General features: G+C 50.6%; 1 protein-coding gene across 3 annotated transcripts; it reads left to right on the forward strand.

Annotated features, from left to right (window-relative positions):
* The first annotated feature begins 579 nt into the window (after positions 1–579).
* THNSL2 (threonine synthase like 2) lies at positions 580–17,952 on the forward strand. 3 transcript variants are annotated; one of them, XM_059688368.1, is made up of 9 exons: positions 580–676; positions 4,330–4,564; positions 5,683–5,877; positions 6,275–6,425; positions 9,150–9,382; positions 11,642–11,790; positions 11,892–12,017; positions 15,451–15,602; positions 16,019–17,952. In XM_059688368.1, exons 2-9 carry the CDS (start codon positions 4,342–4,344, stop codon positions 16,227–16,229), a joined length of 1,440 nt encoding a protein of 479 aa, XP_059544351.1. In that variant the 5' UTR covers positions 580–676; positions 4,330–4,341; the 3' UTR covers positions 16,230–17,952. The 3 variants fall into 3 exon arrangements, with proteins under 3 accessions (XP_059544351.1, XP_059544350.1, XP_059544352.1); XM_059688367.1 differs by lacking the exon at positions 580–676 and adding an exon at positions 683–871; XM_059688369.1 differs by lacking the exons at positions 580–676; positions 5,683–5,877 and adding an exon at positions 683–871.
* Positions 17,953–20,137: the final 2,185 nt, after the last annotated feature.

Raw genomic sequence — 20,137 nt, forward strand, 5'->3', positions numbered from 1 at the left:
ATCCAGCTCCTCCGACTTTGCTACCTAAGTGGGGGGACCCAGGAGTACCCCAGGATCCAGGGGCACTTGGGCATGTCTGGGGAATATTTTTTAGGCGTTTTGCCTTTTTAAAAAAATTAATTGCAGAAGCATTTTACCTTAGAATAGGTCTATGCTTAATAAAAAGTGTTTTCCTACAAAATTTTCGAGCTAAAACCGTGTCCCCTCGGATTCTGGATTCCTGATTTACTAGCCCCACTTTGAGAAAAAAAGAATTTGTCAGGCGTCTGATTTCACAGGTGAGAGGATGAAGCCAAAGACAGGGCCTTTCTCCTTTCCACCTTGCCCTCCGTTTTCTAATCTGAAAAATGAGGTTATGTGTATTTCTGAGGCTGCGATGTAGATTAAGAAACTGAACAAAACACTTCGCCAAGTGCCTTATAGACTTGCCATGTGAGGAATGGTTGTACGCATTACCTTTCCCTTTCGGTCCCTCCCTCCTCCCTCCTCCCTCCCCCTCTCTCCCCTTTCCTCCCCTCCCACTCCGCCCTCCGCCCTCCCCCTCCGCCCCGCCTCCGCTCTCCGCCCCGCCTCCCTCCTCCGCCCCTTCTCGTCCTTCACCGGAAGCCGAGGCCGCAGCCGGGCAGTGTCCGTCAGAGCCGGAGCCCGGACCCCGCAGCCTCCAGCGCCTGGACGGGTAACCATTCGGGACCACTGGGCAGCCCGCCGCCGGCGGGCCCAAGCCACCCATCCGATCCGGGCGCCGGGGTTCCCGATCGCTCCTGGCGGTGCCCGCACACCCCGCCCGGAGCCGGCACCCCGCGGCCTCGTTCCCCTCCGCCCGTCCCCTCCTCGCGTCCCCTCCCTGCGGAGGGAGCACCTTCCCCGGAATGTGGGTTTGTCTGCATTTCTGGGCTCTTGAATGAACTTCTTGAAGTTTCTTTCAACCCCAGCTTAAGTGGGACGGCGTCGCGCCCGCCTCTTTCTGTAACTAACCTCTGGTTCTTGCGCTGCAACTTGTTGGAAGCCCGGAGGTTGCGGGTTTCCCATGCTGCGCTCCCTCTGCAGGGTTTCCGCGGTGGCTCCGAGCTGGGAGTGGAGCCCTGTCTGCAGACCTCCCAGAGCCTTCTTGGCCCAGGACCTGGCTAGCTGGAGGCCAGTGACCTGCAGGGACCTCCACCCCAGGGAGACAGCCTGCGATCTGCCCACAGTGGCCCGGGGTTCTGCTGCTGGGGTCCATGTCTCTGCTCTGCCTCACCCCTTCTCTGAAAAACCTCTCCACCTCTCAGAGGAGCTTTTCCCCAAATGGTCCCCAGCCAGGGCAGCCTGTTTCCCTGGTATTCATCTGGCCCATCTCCACTCTGGAATAAGATCAGAGTCACAAGGATCTATCTATATAAAAGCCTAAGCAACCATCGCAACGGAATGGACCACCAAACAGGCTACATGGGTTGGGGGTGGGTGGGAGGGGTGGGGGTGGTGGTGGGGTGGGGGGGGTGGGGGGGGCGGAGGGGGCTGTTGAGGGCAATCAGGCTGGCAGGGGGCAGTTAGGGGTGATCAGGCAGGCAGGCAGGTGAGTGGTTAGGAGCCAGCGGTCCAGGATTGTGAGAGGGATGTCCGACTGCCGGTTTAGGTCCGATCGAGGGTCCTGGATTGGAGAGGGTGCAGGCTGGGCTGAGGGAACCCTCCCCTCCCCCGCCCCCATGCACGAATTTTGTGCATCAGGCCTCTAGTCAATTATAACATCTTGTGTTTCAGAGGCCCCTTAGTCCAGTCCCCACCTCTGTGCTTGGAGCGCCCACACACCGGTGGGACAGAATTGTTTGATTTTCTTCCACAACTTCACTCCCTGTGGCAGCTCCTTGGACTTCTGGGCTTCTCTGTTTGGTTTATCTGACGTTGAACCTAATGATATATTTTCTCTGTGTGGTCTGAGAGTGCTGCCCTTGGGGGTCATAGGACAGAATAGTCTGCCCCAGGCTAATCAGGCCAGCTCCCAACCCTGACATGTGCTGAGCCTGCTGTCAGGCCCTCTCCTTTGTTCCTGGGCATTTGTCCACATATTTCAGAAAACGCAGAGCCCAGCCCAGCCTATGTGGCTCAGTGGTTGAGTGTCGACCTATGAACCAGGAAGTCACAGTTCAATTCCTGGTCTGGGAACAGTCACTGCATGTACCTGTTTGCAGGGTTGATCCCCGGTGTGGGGCATGCAAGGGGCAGCTGATCAGTGATTCTCATCATTGATGTTTCTATCTCTCTCTCCATCTCCCTTCCTCTCTGAAATCAATAAAAATATATTTTTAAAAAAGAAAAGGAAATGCAGAGCCCAGTGGCCAGGCATGATGTAGCCTGTCCTTATAGCTCTGCTTGTCTCCCCCCCCCCCCCACCCCCCGGCAGACCTCTGCCTGTGGCAGCTTCTTTGGCAGTGCCCTTCAGACTGGTCCTGTGAAGTGGCCAGGCAGGATCTCCCTCGTCACCCCAGGGTCTTGGGAAGTTTGCAGTAACTCTAACCATTGCCACTGTTACAGAAACTCCTCCCCCTATTGAAGGCACTGCTAGTCCCAGGTCCCTTCCCTGGTTCTGTTTGTAAAACACGGGGCCTGCTTTGCTTCCCTGCTGCAGTTGCCTTTTGGAGTTACCCCGATTTCATATCCTTGACATGCCTCCCTGTACCATATGCTCCAGTTTGCCTGAGACAGTTGTGCTTATACCCATTGCCCTGGCATAACTATTAGTAATATCCACTTTCACTTTCAAAAGATTCATGATTTGGATGATTGAACTTGTCTCTGTCTGTAAGTTGGATGCATCTGTATTTGAAACCAGTGCCCCACCTCTCAGCCTAATCCGAGAAGAGTAGTTGGAAGTACTGATGGGCTACCCTTAATACTTTGGCATGGCTAGCTGGCCCTGTGTGGACTAGAGGTCTCTGACTGGGGTGGGTGGGAAGGTGTCTAAGGGTACCTCCAGCCTCACTTTGGTCATACTGCCACATCAGTTGGATTCCCTGGAGCTGGGTGCCATGTCAAGGGGGTGGCACACAGCAGCCCTTATGGGATGCACCCAGAGCTCAGAGGTATTGTATCCACAATCTAGAAAACCAGAGTTCCTCCCGGCCAATGCTAGCTTGTACCCTTTCTTCTAGATGGGAAGCTTTAGGTGGCTTTGCCCCCTGAGGGCAGGGGTTCCCCTCTGGCCCTGGCACCTGGGAATCAAATTGATGTGGGTGTGTGACCAAAATGAGGCCTGAGGTTCTTTTGGACACCCACCCACCCGTCCAAGACCTCTGAGTTCACCCTGGAGCGGTTGGCCGTGGCCGGAGTATTAAGGGCAGCCTGACAGCATTTCCAACTACTCTTCTCGGATTAGGCTGAGAGGTGGGGCACTGGTTTCAATGAGGGCGACCAGCTGTCCTCGTTTGCCTGGTACTGAGGGGTTACCTGGGATGTAGGACTTTCAGTTTTAAAATCAGGAAAGTCCCAGGAAGACTGAGGTGAGTTAGTCACCCTACTCTTAACTCTGGCTGCATTTGAGCCTCACACAAGAAGCCTCTCATTTGGAGATTCTAGTTGAATTAATCCAGGTAGGGCCTCACGTAGACGTATATTTTTTGACTCCCAAGTTGATTCTAACAATCTACCAGAGTTGAGAACCACTAGGTTATAGGCAACATGACTAAATGACCATTGAATGTGGTTATTTTTGAGCAGAAGTGGGCACAAACATCTCTCGAAAGGGTGGTGACCAAGTGTGGCGGCCCTCTCCTATCAAAAGGGATGTCAAGTGGCAGTCACTCTTAATGCTATTATCTTTCCCCACCCATGGCCTTCTTCCTCACCAGTGAGGACCACGCTGTCTTTCCCATTATGCTCTGGTTCCCCTTAGTAAGTCATGGAATTGCCTCATTTTGATGGGAGGGTTCATGATTTGCTTAGTCTCAGATGAAGCTGGCATGAGCCATGGGGCAGGGCTCCAGTATTCTGGCCTGAAACACTTACCCCTATGAGTAGTGATCTGGGAGCTAACTGAGGGGACAGTGTCCACTTTAGCTTTGCCCATCCTTCTTCTTCCTCCCTCCCTTCCTTGATCAATCATCTTTTGAGGTTGGTAATATGATTTGGCTTAGCTCTGGGCAGGTTCTTGGCTACAGTCTCATAAACTGTTGGAGGTGACAGATGCATAAGGCAACATTCACAGTCAGGCTAGGAAGTGCAGGTTTGAAATCATACCCCCAAGAGCACCGCCTCCATGCAGTTCAGCCTGCCAGGGCCATGCGGCCATGTGTATGTGCATCACAGCTCAGGCATGCTGGGAACGAGACCGGTGCTTCTGGACTATCCCCTCTGCAGGCCTCCAGGGTCATGTGGTACGTCAGCACCAGGGGGATGGCCCCCCGTGTCGACTTTGAGGGTGCCCTCTTCTCTGGCTATGCGCCCGATGGGGGCCTCTTCATGCCTGAGGAGCTCCCACAGCTGAGCAGGGAGACCCTACATCAGTGGAGTGCACTCTCCTACCCAAGCCTGGTCGTGGAGCTGTGTGCCCTTTTCATTGGCCCAGAGCTCATCCCAAGAGATGACTTAAATGGTAAGCACCCTCATCCCACTTCTACTCTCCTACCTCTGCCAGCCCAGCCCCCCACCGAGTTGAAAATCTATCACTTCATCCCTAGGAGATCTTTAGTCACATTTCCCAAAATGTCGTGTTTCTTTCAGACTTTGGGATTCCAGAATTGGAAATATCCAGCTCCTCCCACCCGCCAAAATGATCTGCAGAGAAATTTTTTTCCTTTAGTTTATTTTTAAAACACTTTTTCAAGACTCAGAGTTTGAATGTTGAGATTTTCCTTCCTGCACATAAGGCACACAGCTTGCGGTTTTATTTCCAGAAGGGACTCAGTGTGTCTTGGACCAGCTGGTCTCAAACTATAAAGTGCTGTGGATTCCCCTCAGGGGCTCATTGAAATGCACACTCTGGTTCAGGAGGTCTGGGTGAGCCTTCCTATCCAGTGTCCAGATAATGCCAGTGCTGCTGTTCCGTGGACCAGGTATACGATATCCATACTTCATGTTGAGAGTTTAGGAGAAGAGGGCCACTCAGAAGGTGGTTCGACAACCAGCGCCGATAACATTGCCTGGGCGCGTATTAGAATTCTCAGATTCCCTCAGACCTGCCGAACCAGAGTCTGCATTTTAAGATCCCAGGTGATCGGTTTGCCAATGAAACTCAGATGTGTTCAGACGGCCTTGCCTCAGGTGGGCTTGTATGAACAGCCTCCCAAGGTTCTGGCTTCCCAGTGTGATTTAATAATGCAGCAAACAGTGTGCTGTCTTTAGGAAGAAAAATGGGAAGAGACGAGACATTGATTTGTTTGTCACATAACTTTAATTGAATGTTCTATTGGAATACATTCACAAGAAATCCAAATGATGAAGATGTTTATAAAACAGACAATGAAAGTCTTGCACTACCATCTCTGCTCTCTGGGGGGATCCTATGGGGACTCGTCAGCAGTGTGGTGCCTGTCTTTCCAGACTTTCTCTAGAATTACACAATTATATTCATGTGTGGTATCATTTAGGATAAAAATTTCTGCTCTTTTTATCCTGTAGCAGAGATAAAAACTTCAAATTCAAAAGTGTAAAGAGACTGAGAGAGAACTGGAGGGAAGACATAACAATGCCCTCTGCCTGCTGTACCTGCAGATCTGATCCACCGGGCCTTCCGCAGGTTCCGCCACAGAGAAGTGGTCCGTCTTTCCAGGCTGCGGGACGGGCTGAATGTGCTGGAGCTGTGGCACGGAGCCACATATGCGTTTAAGGACCTGTCCCTGAGCTGCACGGCCCAGTTCCTGCAGTACTTCCTGCAGAAGAGGGGGAAGCACGTCACTGTGGTTGTAGGTGCGCGTCCGCGTGAGCCCTGCAGCCCGAGTGCCCCAGCTTGCCGGTGTCCACCCACCGTGTGTCCTCCTCTGATGCCTCTCAGGGCATGTGTCGTGGGTCTTCTAGAGCAGGGTTCTCAACCTTCCCTCATGCCACAGTTCCCTTTCACGGTCTGGTGGAGGCTATGGAACCTTCTCAGAAGGGTATTTTTAAAGATATAGACTGCATAAGATTATGTGGTTTAAGTGCACAGAGGCCTTGAGTTCTCTCCGTGGGTCTCTTGGTGGTTCATGGTTTGCTACCCTTCGAGTATTGATGGTAGATATTGCCTCATTTGGCAACAGTGCTTTAGGGGCATTTCCCCCTCTTTTGTCTCCCTTGTTCTAAAGGGGATATTCTTTCCCTTCCCATCCAGGAACTTCTGGAGACACAGGGAGTGCTGCCATTGAGAGTGTTCGAGGGGCAAAGAATGTGAGCATTATTGTTCTCCTGCCCCAGGGTCACTGCACGAAGATCCAGGAGCTGCAGATGACCACGGTGCTGGAGGAGAACGTCCATGTGTTTGGAGGGGAGTGCTGGGACGGCTCCAGGGGAGTGGCCTGTTTGGGGAGATGGGTTGGAACAAAGCTGGTTGTTGACTAGCTGACCATCCTTCCTCTTCCTCCCTCCCTCCCTTCCTTGATCAGTCATCTTTTGAGGTTGGTAATATGATTTGGCTTAGCTCTGGGCAGGTTCTTGGCTACAGTCTCATAAACTGTTGGAGGTGACAGATGCATAAGGCAACATTCACAGTCAGGCTAGGAAGTGCAGGTTTGAAATCATACCCCCAAGAGCACCGCCTCCATGCAGTTCAGCCTGCCAGGGCCATGCGGCCATGTGTATGTGCAGCAACCAGAGCCGTACCCTAAGCAGGTGGCCGAGGGTTTTCTTTTCCCCAGGACACTGAAGTTTAGAGGGCAAAAACGTGTTAAATAATTATTTTAAAAGTGTCATTACTAGTTGATAGCTTATGCCCTCCTTATAGTGTGGAAATAACTAAGCCATGCACTTGGTTAGCAGGTCTGAGGATTTAAAGTAGGCAGCCCACTCAGCTGCACGCATCACTGGTGATGTCCTGAAGCCACATCACAAACTGTAGCATTTTGAAAAAGACACAAATCTAATATCAGGCCTCTATTATCAGGCCTTCTAGTTTCAATAGGTTTCATCTTTGTGGAGTAAGAGGGGGTGAGCTTTTATTTTCATCTCTCATACCCCACAAGATTCCAGGCAGCCTATGGTGGGGGTCTTGGTGAGGTTTTGTGTGTTGCGGCCTTGGGCCAGCTGTCTAGGCATCCTGGCTTGGTTTGGCCACTTACCTGGCAGAGCAGCAAATGTGACATTCCTTCTCCGGCTGGCCTCGCCTCCTGGCATAATCCCACAAAGGATGTTTTTATATAACACCAAGTTTTTAAAAAGCAAAAGCACAGTGAAAACAAACCTTACCCATGGGAGTAGCGTGACTATCCTCTGTCTATTTGTTCAAGAGCAAGGAAAAATCCCCTGTGCGCTCTCTTTAACAAGTGCATCCACAGTCAAGAGAGAAATTCATGGTTCAGCCAGTGCAGATATTGGCAAAATCTTACACATTAGTCTTGGTGATTGCCCGTATTTAGCTGCATTTTCCTGCAGTCATTGCAAGATTTTAGTGCACAAGACTCAGGTTCTCGAGGGTCCCTGTTGTACCCCAAGTACCAAAATTGCTAGTTGTAGAACTAGGACCATCTTTTCCTAGAATCAAAGCAAAGAGGAGAAGAGCTTTTAGTAACTCTGTCCTGCCACCTGCTCCCCCTCACTTGGTACAGATGCTGGAAGGCTTTGCCCTGAGGATGTGCATGGAAGCTTCATTCCTGCTGTGAGTTAGAGAAGGTGCTCATTGCAGAAGAGAGGCAGAAAGTGTTACTGCTGGAGCCAAAGGGGCTTTCTGTTATGTACATGTTCTGAGCTTTCATAATATAAGGCATCAGACTTTAAATTAGTTTTCATTTCTAGACACCACTGTTCAAGTTCTTCCTTGCCTTTCTAGAATCTGCTGATTTGGTTTCCAGGAAAATGTGTGTAGTTCGGGAGCAGTAAATACTCATTTTCTCATAATAGGGGTGGGTCACCTGGATTGTTATGTGTTGGACACTTTTGTAAGTCGTTAGTTTCCATATACATTATGTATGTGGTCCTTCTTAAGCACAGAGTAATCAGCCTGAGCTAGTTATATATTATTTGGGATGGTTTTGCCTGGAAGAAACAGGGAATCTAACTCAGACCAGCTTGAGCAAGGTTTCCCAGCTGATGTAACTGGAAGTCCGGAGTGGGGGTGGTTTCCTGATTGGTTGATTCATTGACTCAGCAGTACCCTCAGGGACCCAGGTTCTTTGCATTCTCTGTTCTACTTTCCCCAATCTTAAGGCCCATTCTTGTGGCCTTTGATGACTACTTGAGGTAAGCAAGTCTCTCTCTTCCTGTGACTTGCTCTTAAAAGCAGTGGATCTTTTCCTGAAATCTTGCACCTGGTTAAGTCATCCCCAGACCTCACTGCTGTGGCACAATGATGAAGGGAGGATGGATAATAACCTCAGTGCGAGCCATGGCACTTCTCCCAATGTCCTTCAAGTTAGGATCCAATGGAGAAATAGACCCAGGGGGTTTCAGATACGAGATCAATATTGGCCTGCCTGGATTGGAGAAAGCAACTTGGACTAGTAGCCAATTCATTCATAAATTCACCCAATAGTTCATCCATAAATTAACCTCTGTACATACCCATCGCAGGGAGGAGTCCTGCCCATGCCGGCTTACCTACTAAGTAGGAGCAGAGAGGAGAACACCCACCTGTGATTAGATGAGGGAGGAAGGGCAAGCACATGGGCCAGTGACTCTTCCCCTTTGAACTCCTGATAGAGGATCAGCCTGTCACTATCTCACTACTTGATAAGCCATTCCTTCTTCCCCTAGGGGAGGTGGGCACAGAATACCAATGGGAATTCTTTTTCCAATATCCCTGAAGTTGGTATTTTATATCTCAGTTTATATAATGGTAGGAACATCAGAAATATGACCACAAGAACATGAGACATGGTTTCTAGCCTTGAGGAGCTTAATTTTGAGTGTAGAAAGCCAGGCCAAAGCACATTAGAGTAGAGAAACGAAGGTCGAGCCAAAGTCCCAGCTGGCAGGCTCAGCCTGGGAGGGCCTGTGGCAGTGCTGACTGCCTGGGGTGCTCTGTGCTTTTGACAGCTACTCTCTCCTCTCCCAACAGTGGAGGGAAACAGCGATGAGCTTGATGAACCCATCAAGGCCGTGTTTGCTGATGTGGCTTTTGTCAAGAAGCACAATCTGATGAGTCTGAATTCAATCAACTGGTCCCGGGTCCTCGTGCAAATGGCTCACCACTTCTTTGCTTACTTCCAGTGTGTGCCATCCTTAGATTTGCACCCGCTCCCTGCTGTGGAAGTGGTTGTGCCAACAGGGGCTGCTGGTAACCTTGCAGGTAAGGAGACCCTGGGTGCAAATGGGCTTTGCAGAAATCATCTGTGGCCCCACCCCTTTCAAATGCCCTTTGCCTGCAGCCCTGAGAAAGATTGAGTCCTGGCTCTGAAGGGGATGGGAAACTGCAGAAGGAGCTTCCAAAACACTTCCCCCAACACCCTGGGGGACATCGGCCCTTGCTGCAGAGGAAGAGTGATAGGTTGATCCTGACATCCTCTGGCCAACTGACCTGATGCCCAAACTTGGCAGAGTGTGGGCAGATGAGGTCAAGATTCAGCCACCATACTGGCTCGTGGTGCCCTCTTCCAGAAATGTGGGCTTTCCTCCTGGCCTTGGTGTTGCCTGCTGTAGGGCAAGCAGCTCCACTGGCACTGGGCTGCCCCCCCTGGAATTGCTGCTAGGGGGCAGGGGGGAGTTCCAGACTTGGGTTCTGGCTGATCATTCCTTTGCTAGTTGAACAGCCACGGGTGGCCCTTCAGACCTGGCTTCTCAGGTGTGAAAGGGACAACGGGTCACTCATGTCTCAGGACGGCTGTGAGGATGGTGAGATTGGTTTGTGTGCACATGACCTTTGTACAGCTGCATGATATTAAAATCATTTTCAATAATAATTAACATCAAGCACCGGCTGTAGCAGGCATTGCTATAAGTGCCTTTTGCTTATTAACTCATTTGATATTCACGTGTGCCCATGAGAAGGTTGATACTGTTGCTTCCGTTTTGGGTTGTCACCAGGCACAGAGAAGTTAGTTGGCTCGCCCCTGCTTCTACATGGGTCCATGGCAGAGCCAGTGGGCCTCTGGACCACCCAGTGGCGCCACATAGAAGCCATGCAGGCAGTGTGCTTTCTCCCAGCTGGCCTCAAAGACCAGCCCCTGTGCAAACCCACAGGGGGCCTAACCAGCCCCTGCGGTCCCTGCGACTGCGGCCTGGCTTACCCAGAAGAGGCTGCCCAGGTGCAGGGTGGGCTCCTCGCAGGTGCCTGGAACCTGAGTGTGGGGGCTTCCCCAGTGCACAAGCCCTAGCATCCTGGGAGAGGGTAGCAGGCAGAGTGAGAGCAAGCTTGGTGGACACCCCACATTCTCACTGCACCTCTATCCCCATCACCCCGCCCTCGCCCAGGTGTTGCAGGAGGTTGGTCGCCGCCACCCACTCCCAGCCCAGAGACCACCCCCCCCCCCCCACATCAGGCCATCAGGGCCTGCTGCCCACTGGTCACCATCTGTGGAGCAGTCGGTGGGGCGATTGGCTCTCACTCGCATCCGCCTTGGCCTAGTGCTGCCCACTCAACTGCTCCACCATCCTGCTGCGGTCCTGCTCTTCTCAGGGCCCATCAGGGCCAGCAGCACCTCCGCTGCCACCCACTGCCAATGCCGCGTAACCAACGCCCACCATGTTCTGCGCCACCCCCTGGTGGTCAGGGCATGTCATAGCAAGCAGTGGAACTCGCAGTCAAACACCCAATCGAGGGGGCAATTTGCATATTAGGCTTTTATTATATAGGATAATACCACGTTGTATGGATAGGCCACAATTTATTTATCCATTTATCAATTAATAGACATTTGGATAGTTTCATTTTTTTTAGCTATTATTAATAATGCTGCTATGAACATTTGTGTAAAAGTTTTTGTATAAACTTGTTTTTATTTTTGAGTGTATATATGTAGGAGTGAATTTCTGGGTCATATGGCAACTCTATGCTTAATTTTTAAGGAACTGCCAGACTGTTTTCCAAAGTGGCTGCACCATTTTACATTCTCACTAGCAGTATATGAGGGCTGCAGTTAATTCACATCCTGAGTAAGACTTGGAATTATCTGTTTTGTTCTCTTCTAGCCATCCTAGTGGGTATGAAGTGGTATGTCATTGTAGTGTTGTTTTGCACTTTTCTGGTGACCAATGATATTGAGTGACTTTACATGTGTTCATTTGCCATTTGTATATCTTTGGAGAAATGTCTTTTCAAGTCCTTTGCCCATTTTTAAATTGGGTTATTTGTGTTTTAAATGTTGGGTTGTAAGTGTTTTTTATATATTCTAGACATAAATCTCTTATTAGCGGGATGATTTGCAAATAGTTTTCCCATTCAGGGTTGCCTTTTCATTTTCTTAATAGTGTCCTCTGAAGCATTAAAGCTCCAAAAAACACCAGAAGTTTCATAATTTTGATAAAGTACAATTTATCATTTTTTTGTGTGTGAGTGTGCTCTTAAAGTCATGCCTAAGAAGCCATTGTTGTTCTCCTCTCTTGTCTTAAGCTGGGTGCATTGCTCAGAAGATGGGCCTGCCCATCCACCTGGTCGCAGCGGTGAACTGCAATGATATCATCCATAGGACTGTCCAGCGAGGAGACTTCTCTCTGTCTGAGACTGTCAAGCCAACCTTAGCATCAGCTATGGACATCCAGGTGGGACCTGTGGGGAGGCATGCAGTCAGGTGTTGGGTGGGTGGGATGGACAGGGCTGAGATCAGAGTAACCCCTGCCCCCGGTTCCTCCTTTCTGTGCAGGTGCCCTACAACATGGAGAGGATTTTCTGGCTGCTATCTGGCTTTGACAGCCAGATGACAAGAGGCCTCATGGAGCAGTTTGAAAGGACCCAAAGTGTGAGTCTGCCTGAGGAACTGCAAAGCAAGGTCAGTCACCACCCACACACCACCGAGAAAGGAAAGAGTGCAGCCCCAAAACACCACTAAAACTTGGGGTTTGAAAATCTGTTTAAGGGATGGAGACACCTGTTTCTTGAGCATCTGCTCTGAGCCTGGCACTTTTCAGTCACTTTATATGGACGTGTTTATTGAATGTGGAGAGGCAACAGAGCGTGCTGGCTTGGAGTCAGATAGGGCCCAGTTACTCAAACTCAGTGCTTTGATTTTCTTATCTGTACATTGGGGATAATAAGAATGCCTATGCTACAGCCTTGAAAATTTAAGACAAATAATATTTATGAAGCATTTTTAATACTTCCAGGCAATATAGGGCTTGATATATTAACTGTTATTATTTTAATTTTTATCATTGTTGATTTCCAGTAGTCACAACTGGAAGTCACTTTGTCCATCCAGTATGAGCAGAGACCACTGTCCTGTTAGCTTTATTTTAAAAGGAGGTGCAATTTTATCTCCTCAGAGTGATAGGAATCTAGTTGGGAGTGATTGCTTTCATTTTAATGCCACCTTGGTGATGGTCACTTATCTATATTAATAATAGCCAAGGGCCATCACGACCTAAATGACCAGATGGACGACCAGGAAGTGCATGAAGCACCTCTCGGTCCCTCCCCCATGGCCCCCAGGCTCCTATCACAGCAAGGATGGCGGCAGGCCAGTGGGCAGGGTGGTGGTGGGGGGGGGGGGACTGAAGAGGGCGGGACAAGGCAGGCGCTGCAACTGCAGATCAGGCCCAGAGAGAGGCCCAGAGAGAGAGGCAGGGCCTGATCAGCAGCTGCTGCGGCTGCTGTTGAGTCCCAGAGAGAGAGAGAGGCAGGGCCTTATCTGCAGCTGCTGCAGAGGCTGTGGATCAGTCCCAGAGATAGGCCTGGAGAGAAAGGCAGGGCCTGATCAGCAGCCACTGAGGAGGCTGCAGATCAGGCCTGGGGATAGGCCCCGAGAGAGAGAGAGAGCTGTCAGTGGGGCCATTCTGGATTTCCAAGAAGAGCCAATCGCTGCCTAGGAGGCAGAACTTTTGACACTGACTGGCATAGAAACTGACTGATCAGAACCAAACCTGGGTGAACTGCAAGGAGCCAATGGCTGCCTAGGAGGCGGAGCTTTTGATGCTGACTGGCATAGAAACCGACTAATCAGAACCTAATCTGGGTGAACTGAGAAGGCAGAACCTAAAGTGGGGCCTGAGGAGGGCTTTTAAGGACAACAGCTATTTGGTGTAAGGTGTAAGAAAGCAGTTCAATTTTTTAATAACCAGTTCGGCAGTATAGTGCATATGGCTGACTATCAGTCCAGATATAGGGATTATGTAGTTTTGTCTGCCAAGAGTATCTCCTCCTGCTGAAAAAGTCTCCCCCCCACCCCCCGCCACATTTAAGTAATCCTATCCTATATAATCTATCTATACTAATAAAAGGGTAATATGCTAATTATACCGGGTCGACCAGCCATCTTCCGGACGTCCATCTTCCTTCCAGATAAAGCCATGGTGGCGGGGGCCAAGGCAGAGGCAGTTAGGGGTGATCAGGCCAGCAGTTGGGGGCGAGATCAGGCTTGCAGGGGAGGGTTGTTGGGAGTGACCAGGCCGGCAGGGGAGGGCAGTTGGGGGTGATCAGGCAGGCAGGCAGAGGCAGTTAGAGGCAATCAGGCAGGCAGGCAGAGTGATTAGGGGCTATCATGCAGGCAGGCTGGTGAGCAGTTAGGAGCCAGCGGTCCCAGATTGCAAAAGGGATGTCCGACTGCTGGTTTAGGCCTAATCCGTGTGGCAGTTGGACATTCCCAAGGGGTTCCTGATTGGAGAGGGTGCAGGCTGGGCTGAGGGAACCCCCCATCTACGAATTTCGTGCACTGGGCCTCTAGTTTAATATAAAAAAAATAGGATTTTATATGTTGAAGCTGCATTTAGTTTTCTCTACCACATTCCCACTGAGTGGTCATCTGGACTCTATCCCCAGGGATCAGGGCCTCACCACCTCCCACCATTTCAAGCATTGCACAGTTCTTCATGTTGAGTGGAAGCTGCTCCTAGCTTGCACACCAGCGGGCAGTCCGATTCCCATATTTGAGAAAGATCTTTATTCACCCACTAAGCCTTCCTGGTTCCTTTCACTGTGTCTTATGTGACATAGCTTTGAGTGGTCACTGTCCATCTTAAAGGATTGGTCCCAGAACTAGACACAGCTCTCTGGGCTTAGCCACCCATGCAGAGCAGAGTGGAATTTCTGTCTTCAGAATCTATGCTGCTTTTGATGTAATCTGTCTTAACCTGGGCTGCTATATCGAAGTGCCATGGACTGTGTGGCTTATAAACAAAGCCAATTCATTTCTGACAGTTATGGGGAGAGGCTGAAAGTCTGGGTCAGTGTAGATGGGTTCTGCTGAGCCTTCTGCCAGGTTGCACGTGGTACCTTGTACTCTCACACAGGAGAAAAGAGACTTAGCCAGATCTCTGCCCTCTTTTTATCAAGTCACTAATTCCATTCATGGGGACTCTACCCTTGTGACCTAAATACTTCCCAAAAGCCCACCCCCTAAGGCCATCACATTTTTAGCATATGAAATTGGGGTGACACACATTCAGACCGTAACACAAGCACAGATAAGCTTGTTAGGTTAATGGTTTGTTTTGACCTCCACTTTCCTTCTCCTTGTGTGAATGAGGTGCTGCAGGAGCACAGACACAGTATCCACCTGTTCTTTGTTCTCTCCCTGTCTATGCATGTAGAAGACACTTCATCGCTAGAATAGCATTCATTCATTCATTCCATATATATTTTGAGCCAGAGACTGTGCGTGGTGCTGGAGATAACAATACAAATAGAATGCACTCATTGTCTTCCATGAGCCCTAATGGAAGAGGCTTATAACACCCTCTGACTTCTGTTGCCATCGAGTGTATGCAGGGTGTTTGGCACATGGTAGGCATGCAATAGCTTTTCAGAGTATGATCAAATAAGCCATCTGCACCAGGGCACACCGAGAAGGGAGGTGTTCTCTGCTGGGGTGGCAGGGAGGTTTCCCTGAGGAGCTGCTGCTGAGCCAGGTGGAAACAGACATGAAGGGGTCTCATGCCCACAGGACCAGGGTGCACCATCCACACAACACTGGGAGTGTTTGAATGCCCTTAACCTTCTGTGTTCTTGAGGTTGTTGAACCAGACTCTATATTTGCCGATTCATGAGCTAAATCCTAAGTTTATTGACCTGGAAGTCAAATGCATCCTTTCCTCAAGTTGAGTGAGTCAGCTTACAACTGGGAAATGTGGGAAAACAGATTTTCCTCTGAGCTAAATCTAAGCTATTCCATCCGAACTGAGTCTCTTGTTATTTACTGTGTTTTTTGTCACCTTTCTCCCTGCTTTCCCCAACCATGATTACCACCCCCCTGGCCCTGGGACCATCAGCTTTCAGCGGCAGTGACATCTGAGTCAGTGTCAGATGAGGCCATCATGCAGACCATGGCCCGCTGCTGGCAAGAGAACCAGTCCTTGCTGTGCCCTCACACGGCTGTGGCCGTGAGCTACCATTACCAGCAGATGCTCAGGCAGACCCCCAGGTATGGCCGTAGGCACCTGGGTCACTGGGCAGGGGTGGGGGGCGACTTTGGCTTTCAGGGACCCTCTTCTTCCCCAAGCAGGGAACACAGGAATGTGAACAAATGGCTTGAATGAGCATAATGGGTGCTCTGTGGAACTGTACCTCAAGAACCGTGGTCCCAGAAGAGGGTACATGATAGGTGTCCCAGGACAGCCCACATGGGAGGTGGTGGGTGAGCTGGGCCTTCCACAGGAAGAAGCAATTTGCTTAGCAGTCATTGTAAAGACAAGTTTAAGGTCTGCCTCTCTCTTTCTTCTCCATGCCCCACACTACCCCTAACCATCCCTGTTCCTTCTCCTCCCCCTCCCCTTTCTGTACCTGTCCCTCCATCTGTTGTCTCCCACATACTTGTTTCCACCTGCCCCACTCCCACAGCCCTCCCCGGTGTTGTCTGGCCCCTGCCTCTGCAGCCAAGTTTCCAGAAGCTGTCATGGCTGCTGGATTGAGTCCAGAAACTCCCATGGAGATACTAGCCCTGGAGGGAAAGGAGACGCGCTGCACCCCAATGCGGAAGAGTGACGACTGGACAGTGATGCTCCGGGACACAATTGAGAACATGGGCCGGCGGTGGAGGGCCATGTCCTGAGTGCTCCCAAGTATCCTAGCTGCAGCTGGCTCCCTTTAAGCTTCAGACCCCAGGGTGGGGGGTGGGGTGCCCTCGGAGCTACCTTGAGCACCTTCTCTCTGTTAAGAGTTGATGTGGGAGGTTCTCAGGAGGCTGCTCAGTGGGGTCTGGAGCCAGCTGGCTTTGCTCATTCCCACAGCTGCTCTGTGCTCTCGCCATGGTGCTGTGGTCTCATGCCCACAGGACCAGGGTGCACCAACCACACAACACTGGGAGTGTTGGCCACCAACCACACCACATTATAGGGAGCTGGCCACCTTCTGCTGCGGTCTGCACTTGGCATCCTTCCCCAGGCCGTGGCCCTTTCTGTGGGTGGACCTGGGAGCCTGGTAGTGCTTCTCCGGGGGCCCCACCGGGAGGCTGCTGCAGCCCTGCCTTCCTGGGCTCCTGGAGGTGCACCCCCACCGCTGGACAGCGCAGGGCCTGCAAATGAAGATCCTGGGCACAGAGCTGACCTTGGCCCCAGGGTCTGGGACCTCAGACCCTAAGTCTGTGCAGGCAGGGCTGCACACTCCAGAAGCACAGGCCTGGGGCTCCGCTGTCGGCACCTGTTTATCCAGAGGCATCGGCTGGCCTTCCCACCCTGCTGCAGTGTCGGAACCCTGAGAATACAAGTGCATGCCCAGCGTGATGGTCACTGTGCTGGCCTGCGGCCGAGGACAGTGGCTGCCAGGGGTGGTAGTGATGCATGGTATGTGCTACATCCTTCAGCTGCTTTCCATTGGCCCAGCATGGAGGGGCAGCAGAGCAGTCAGTGGGCAGGTGGCACAGGTGGGGGGCAAGGTTGAGATGTGGGATCACCAGGTGGAAGCGTGTGGGAAATGCTCCTCACGGTGCAGACTGAGAACCAGTACAAGTACTGGTTCACCTGCTTTATTAACCCAGGGCAGGTGTCAGAGCAGCAAGAAGCAGGGATCCCTCATTGAGCACTAAGAGGAGTCCAGACGCCTGCATTTCCATGGTGCCATGGTCACAGCGCCAGAGAAGTCAGATCCTCCTCTGAGCACATGACTGCTCTCCCCTCCGCATGCCTCTGACGCTGCACTGGCCTCCGGCAGCCCGTCCTTGGATGAGGCCACAGACCCTCCTCAGGCTGCTGGAGGCTCCGTCCTGTGTCCTGTCCATCTGTCAGCCCAGCTGGAAATGACTCCTGTACCTGAAAGTGAGGACTTTGCTGACAAATAGTGTTCTTCCACGTGCAGAGTGCTCCCTCTCACAAAGGCGTGCTTGATTCCTCTGCTGTTTTACCATCTAGCCTGCGTTGTCCAGTTCAGTAACCACTAGCCACATGTGGCTGTTGAGTACTTGAAATGGGAATAAGTATAACTAAGGAACTGAATTTTAAATTTTATTTAATGTTTAATTAATTTGCATTTAAATTTCAAAACTATTACTTGAATTGGTTATTGGAAAACTTTGCAGTGCGGTTGGGAAATGCTGGTATGTGAATCTGCTTTTCAGCTGTAAATTTTATGAAGTACAAAAAGTACAGATGATATTTCCAATGAAATTAGTTGGAACACTACATTAGAACTGAGATATGCCACATTATCAAATACATATGGAACTTCAAAGACTCTGAATGAAAAATATTGAAAATTTTTCATTAATAATTTTATATTGATCGCATGTAGAGGATAATATTTTGATGTTTTGGATTAAATAAAACATTAAATCAATTTCATCGGGTTTCACTTACAAGGTCATTTGAAGTTATACATGTGGCTCATCTTGTGGCTCACCCTGTATTTATGGCCAGCAGTGATCTGGAGCATAGCCTTGGCTTTGTGCACACATGAACACACCGCACATAGTTGTGGGTTTAGTTCTGTTACTGGATTCAAATCCTGTGTTGATTGAGGGGGATTTATGCAAACACAAATACGTGAATGTCAGCACAAGCCTCAGTCATGCCCTGGACTCTGGGGGCCCCCTGGGAGGCAGGTGAGGCTGGCACCGCGTGGAGGGAGATTTGGGGCCATTAGAAGCTACTGTTACTACCACTCTGAGGGTCGCTGTGAAAGGACCCAGTGGGTATCTGGCCTCCAGAGGCCCTTTCCCCTGCCCTGAGGTCTAAATGAGTCAGTCACCCAGGCTAATCTCTGCATGCCATCTCCACATTGAACATGCCACCCTGCATCCCTGTGTGCCCAGGGATGGAAGGGAGAGGCCAGAGACTACTCTTGTGCTGGGAAATTTGGTGTCACAGCATGGCATTCAATATAATGATGCTGGATACATGGGAGGATGGGGAGCATCCCTGAAGGGATGACTGTGACCCTACAGCACAGCACTTGTTGGTCCCCAAGATACTTGAACATCCACAAGAGCATGCATGATAAACCCATCAGCGCAAGAGGCCTGGAGCTTTGTGTCATGGTGCAGTTTGAGGGCATAAAAGTGTCATTTCTTTGAAAGGAAAAGCAGAAGTGCCTAGGGCCCACAGATGTAATGATGTGGCACTGAGAGCACCTACTATGTGCCAAGCAATACTTGACAAAATTTACTTTAATTCTGACAGCAACCTGTGGAGTAGGCGTTACTATTGTCTGCATTTTAGAAAGGGGAGACTAAGGAGCTGAAGTAAGGGGACTGGCCAGGGTGGCACCACCAGGGAGCAGAGACTGGACTTGAGCCAAGCATGTGACTTCAAACCCAAAGTGTAGTTTTCATCACACCACATTATAGGGAGCTGGCCACCTTCTGCTGCGGTCTGCACTCGGCATCCTTCCCCAGGCCGTGGCCCTTTCTGTGGGTGGACCTGGGAGCCTGGCAGTGCTTCTCCGGGAGCCCCACCGGATGGCTGCTGCAGCCCTGCCTTCCGGGGCTCTGTGACCTGCACCCAAGCCACCTGCTCCTTTGCTCCGTTTTCTGAGGGCCTCAGGTCAGTGTGAGGGCCACAGGGTTACCAAATGCCCTGTCCTCTTTGTAGTTCAGAAACCTAGTAGCTCTGAGAGGCCACCCCTGACACCTGTGAAAGGGGCCCAGAACAGAGCCATTGGACACAGCACAAATAGACATGAAACGTGAACTATAGGATATTCTGGCCACAGCGGTCTTGGGGCCAAGTGTGGAAGAAGGAGAGGAGTGAGATGAAGCCTGAAGAAGTACCCGTCTGTGTAAACATACACCCAGGCGCACACACACGTCCCACTCAGTAGAAGAAGGAAGAAGCCTCATACAACTGAAGTCAGAACCAGGTTGAAGTTGTCCTCTCATTCACTCACTGCTGGTGCTATTACAGACCAGCATTTCACCTCCACGAGCCTGTTTTCCCGCCTACTAATTACAGTACAATACTTAACCCTGCTGGTTTGTTCTGAGAATTACATAAGGTAATGCATTTCCAAGTGCTGGGTAAATGCTAAAATGCCATACAAATGGTTCTGATTATTAGCACAATTATAGTCTGCACCAATCAGTTTAGTACTTTTAAGCTATCTTGTATATTTTACTAATTGCTTCAAGAATTAGTCTTATCTTGCTAGTGAGATTGCCACTTCCCAGAAGACAGTTGTGTGTGGCCTCAGAGTGCCAGCACAGCCTGGCGCAGGGCTGGAGGGGCCATCACGGAGCCCTCGAACCCGGCAACAGGCTCTGCAAGGGCTGCTGGGGGTGGGGGTCATGGGTTAGTCAGTGGTGGCTCTGCCAGAGGTAACAGGCCTTGTTCATTGCAAGGAAGATGGCGGAACGGTTCCCTTTCTTGAGCACTAATGTGCTGAGCCCTTTAAAGCACTCTTCAGACATAGATGCCTTCAATCCCCATGAGGACTGTATGAAAAATATGACTAGATCCCCATTTTAGAGATGAGGAAAGGGAGTCGGAGACGTTAAGTAACGTGCCCAAGGTCACCCAGGCAGTGGTGATG

Source organism: Myotis daubentonii, chromosome 3 (assembly GCF_963259705.1).
Source record: "Myotis daubentonii chromosome 3, mMyoDau2.1, whole genome shotgun sequence".
NCBI lineage: Eukaryota > Metazoa > Chordata > Mammalia > Chiroptera > Vespertilionidae > Myotis > Myotis daubentonii.

Excerpts from the sequence above, each read along its gene's own strand:
- THNSL2 (XM_059688368.1), top strand. The coding sequence starts at position 4,342 with ATGTGGTACGTCAGCACCAGGGGGATGGCCCCCCGTGTCGACTTTGAG. Across the intron at positions 11,791-11,891 it reads CATCAGCTATGGACATCCAG|GTGCCCTACAACATGGAGAG; the intron begins GTGGGACCTGTG and ends CTTTCTGTGCAG. Across the intron at positions 15,603-16,018 it reads ATGCTCAGGCAGACCCCCAG|CCCTCCCCGGTGTTGTCTGG; the intron begins GTATGGCCGTAG and ends CCACTCCCACAG.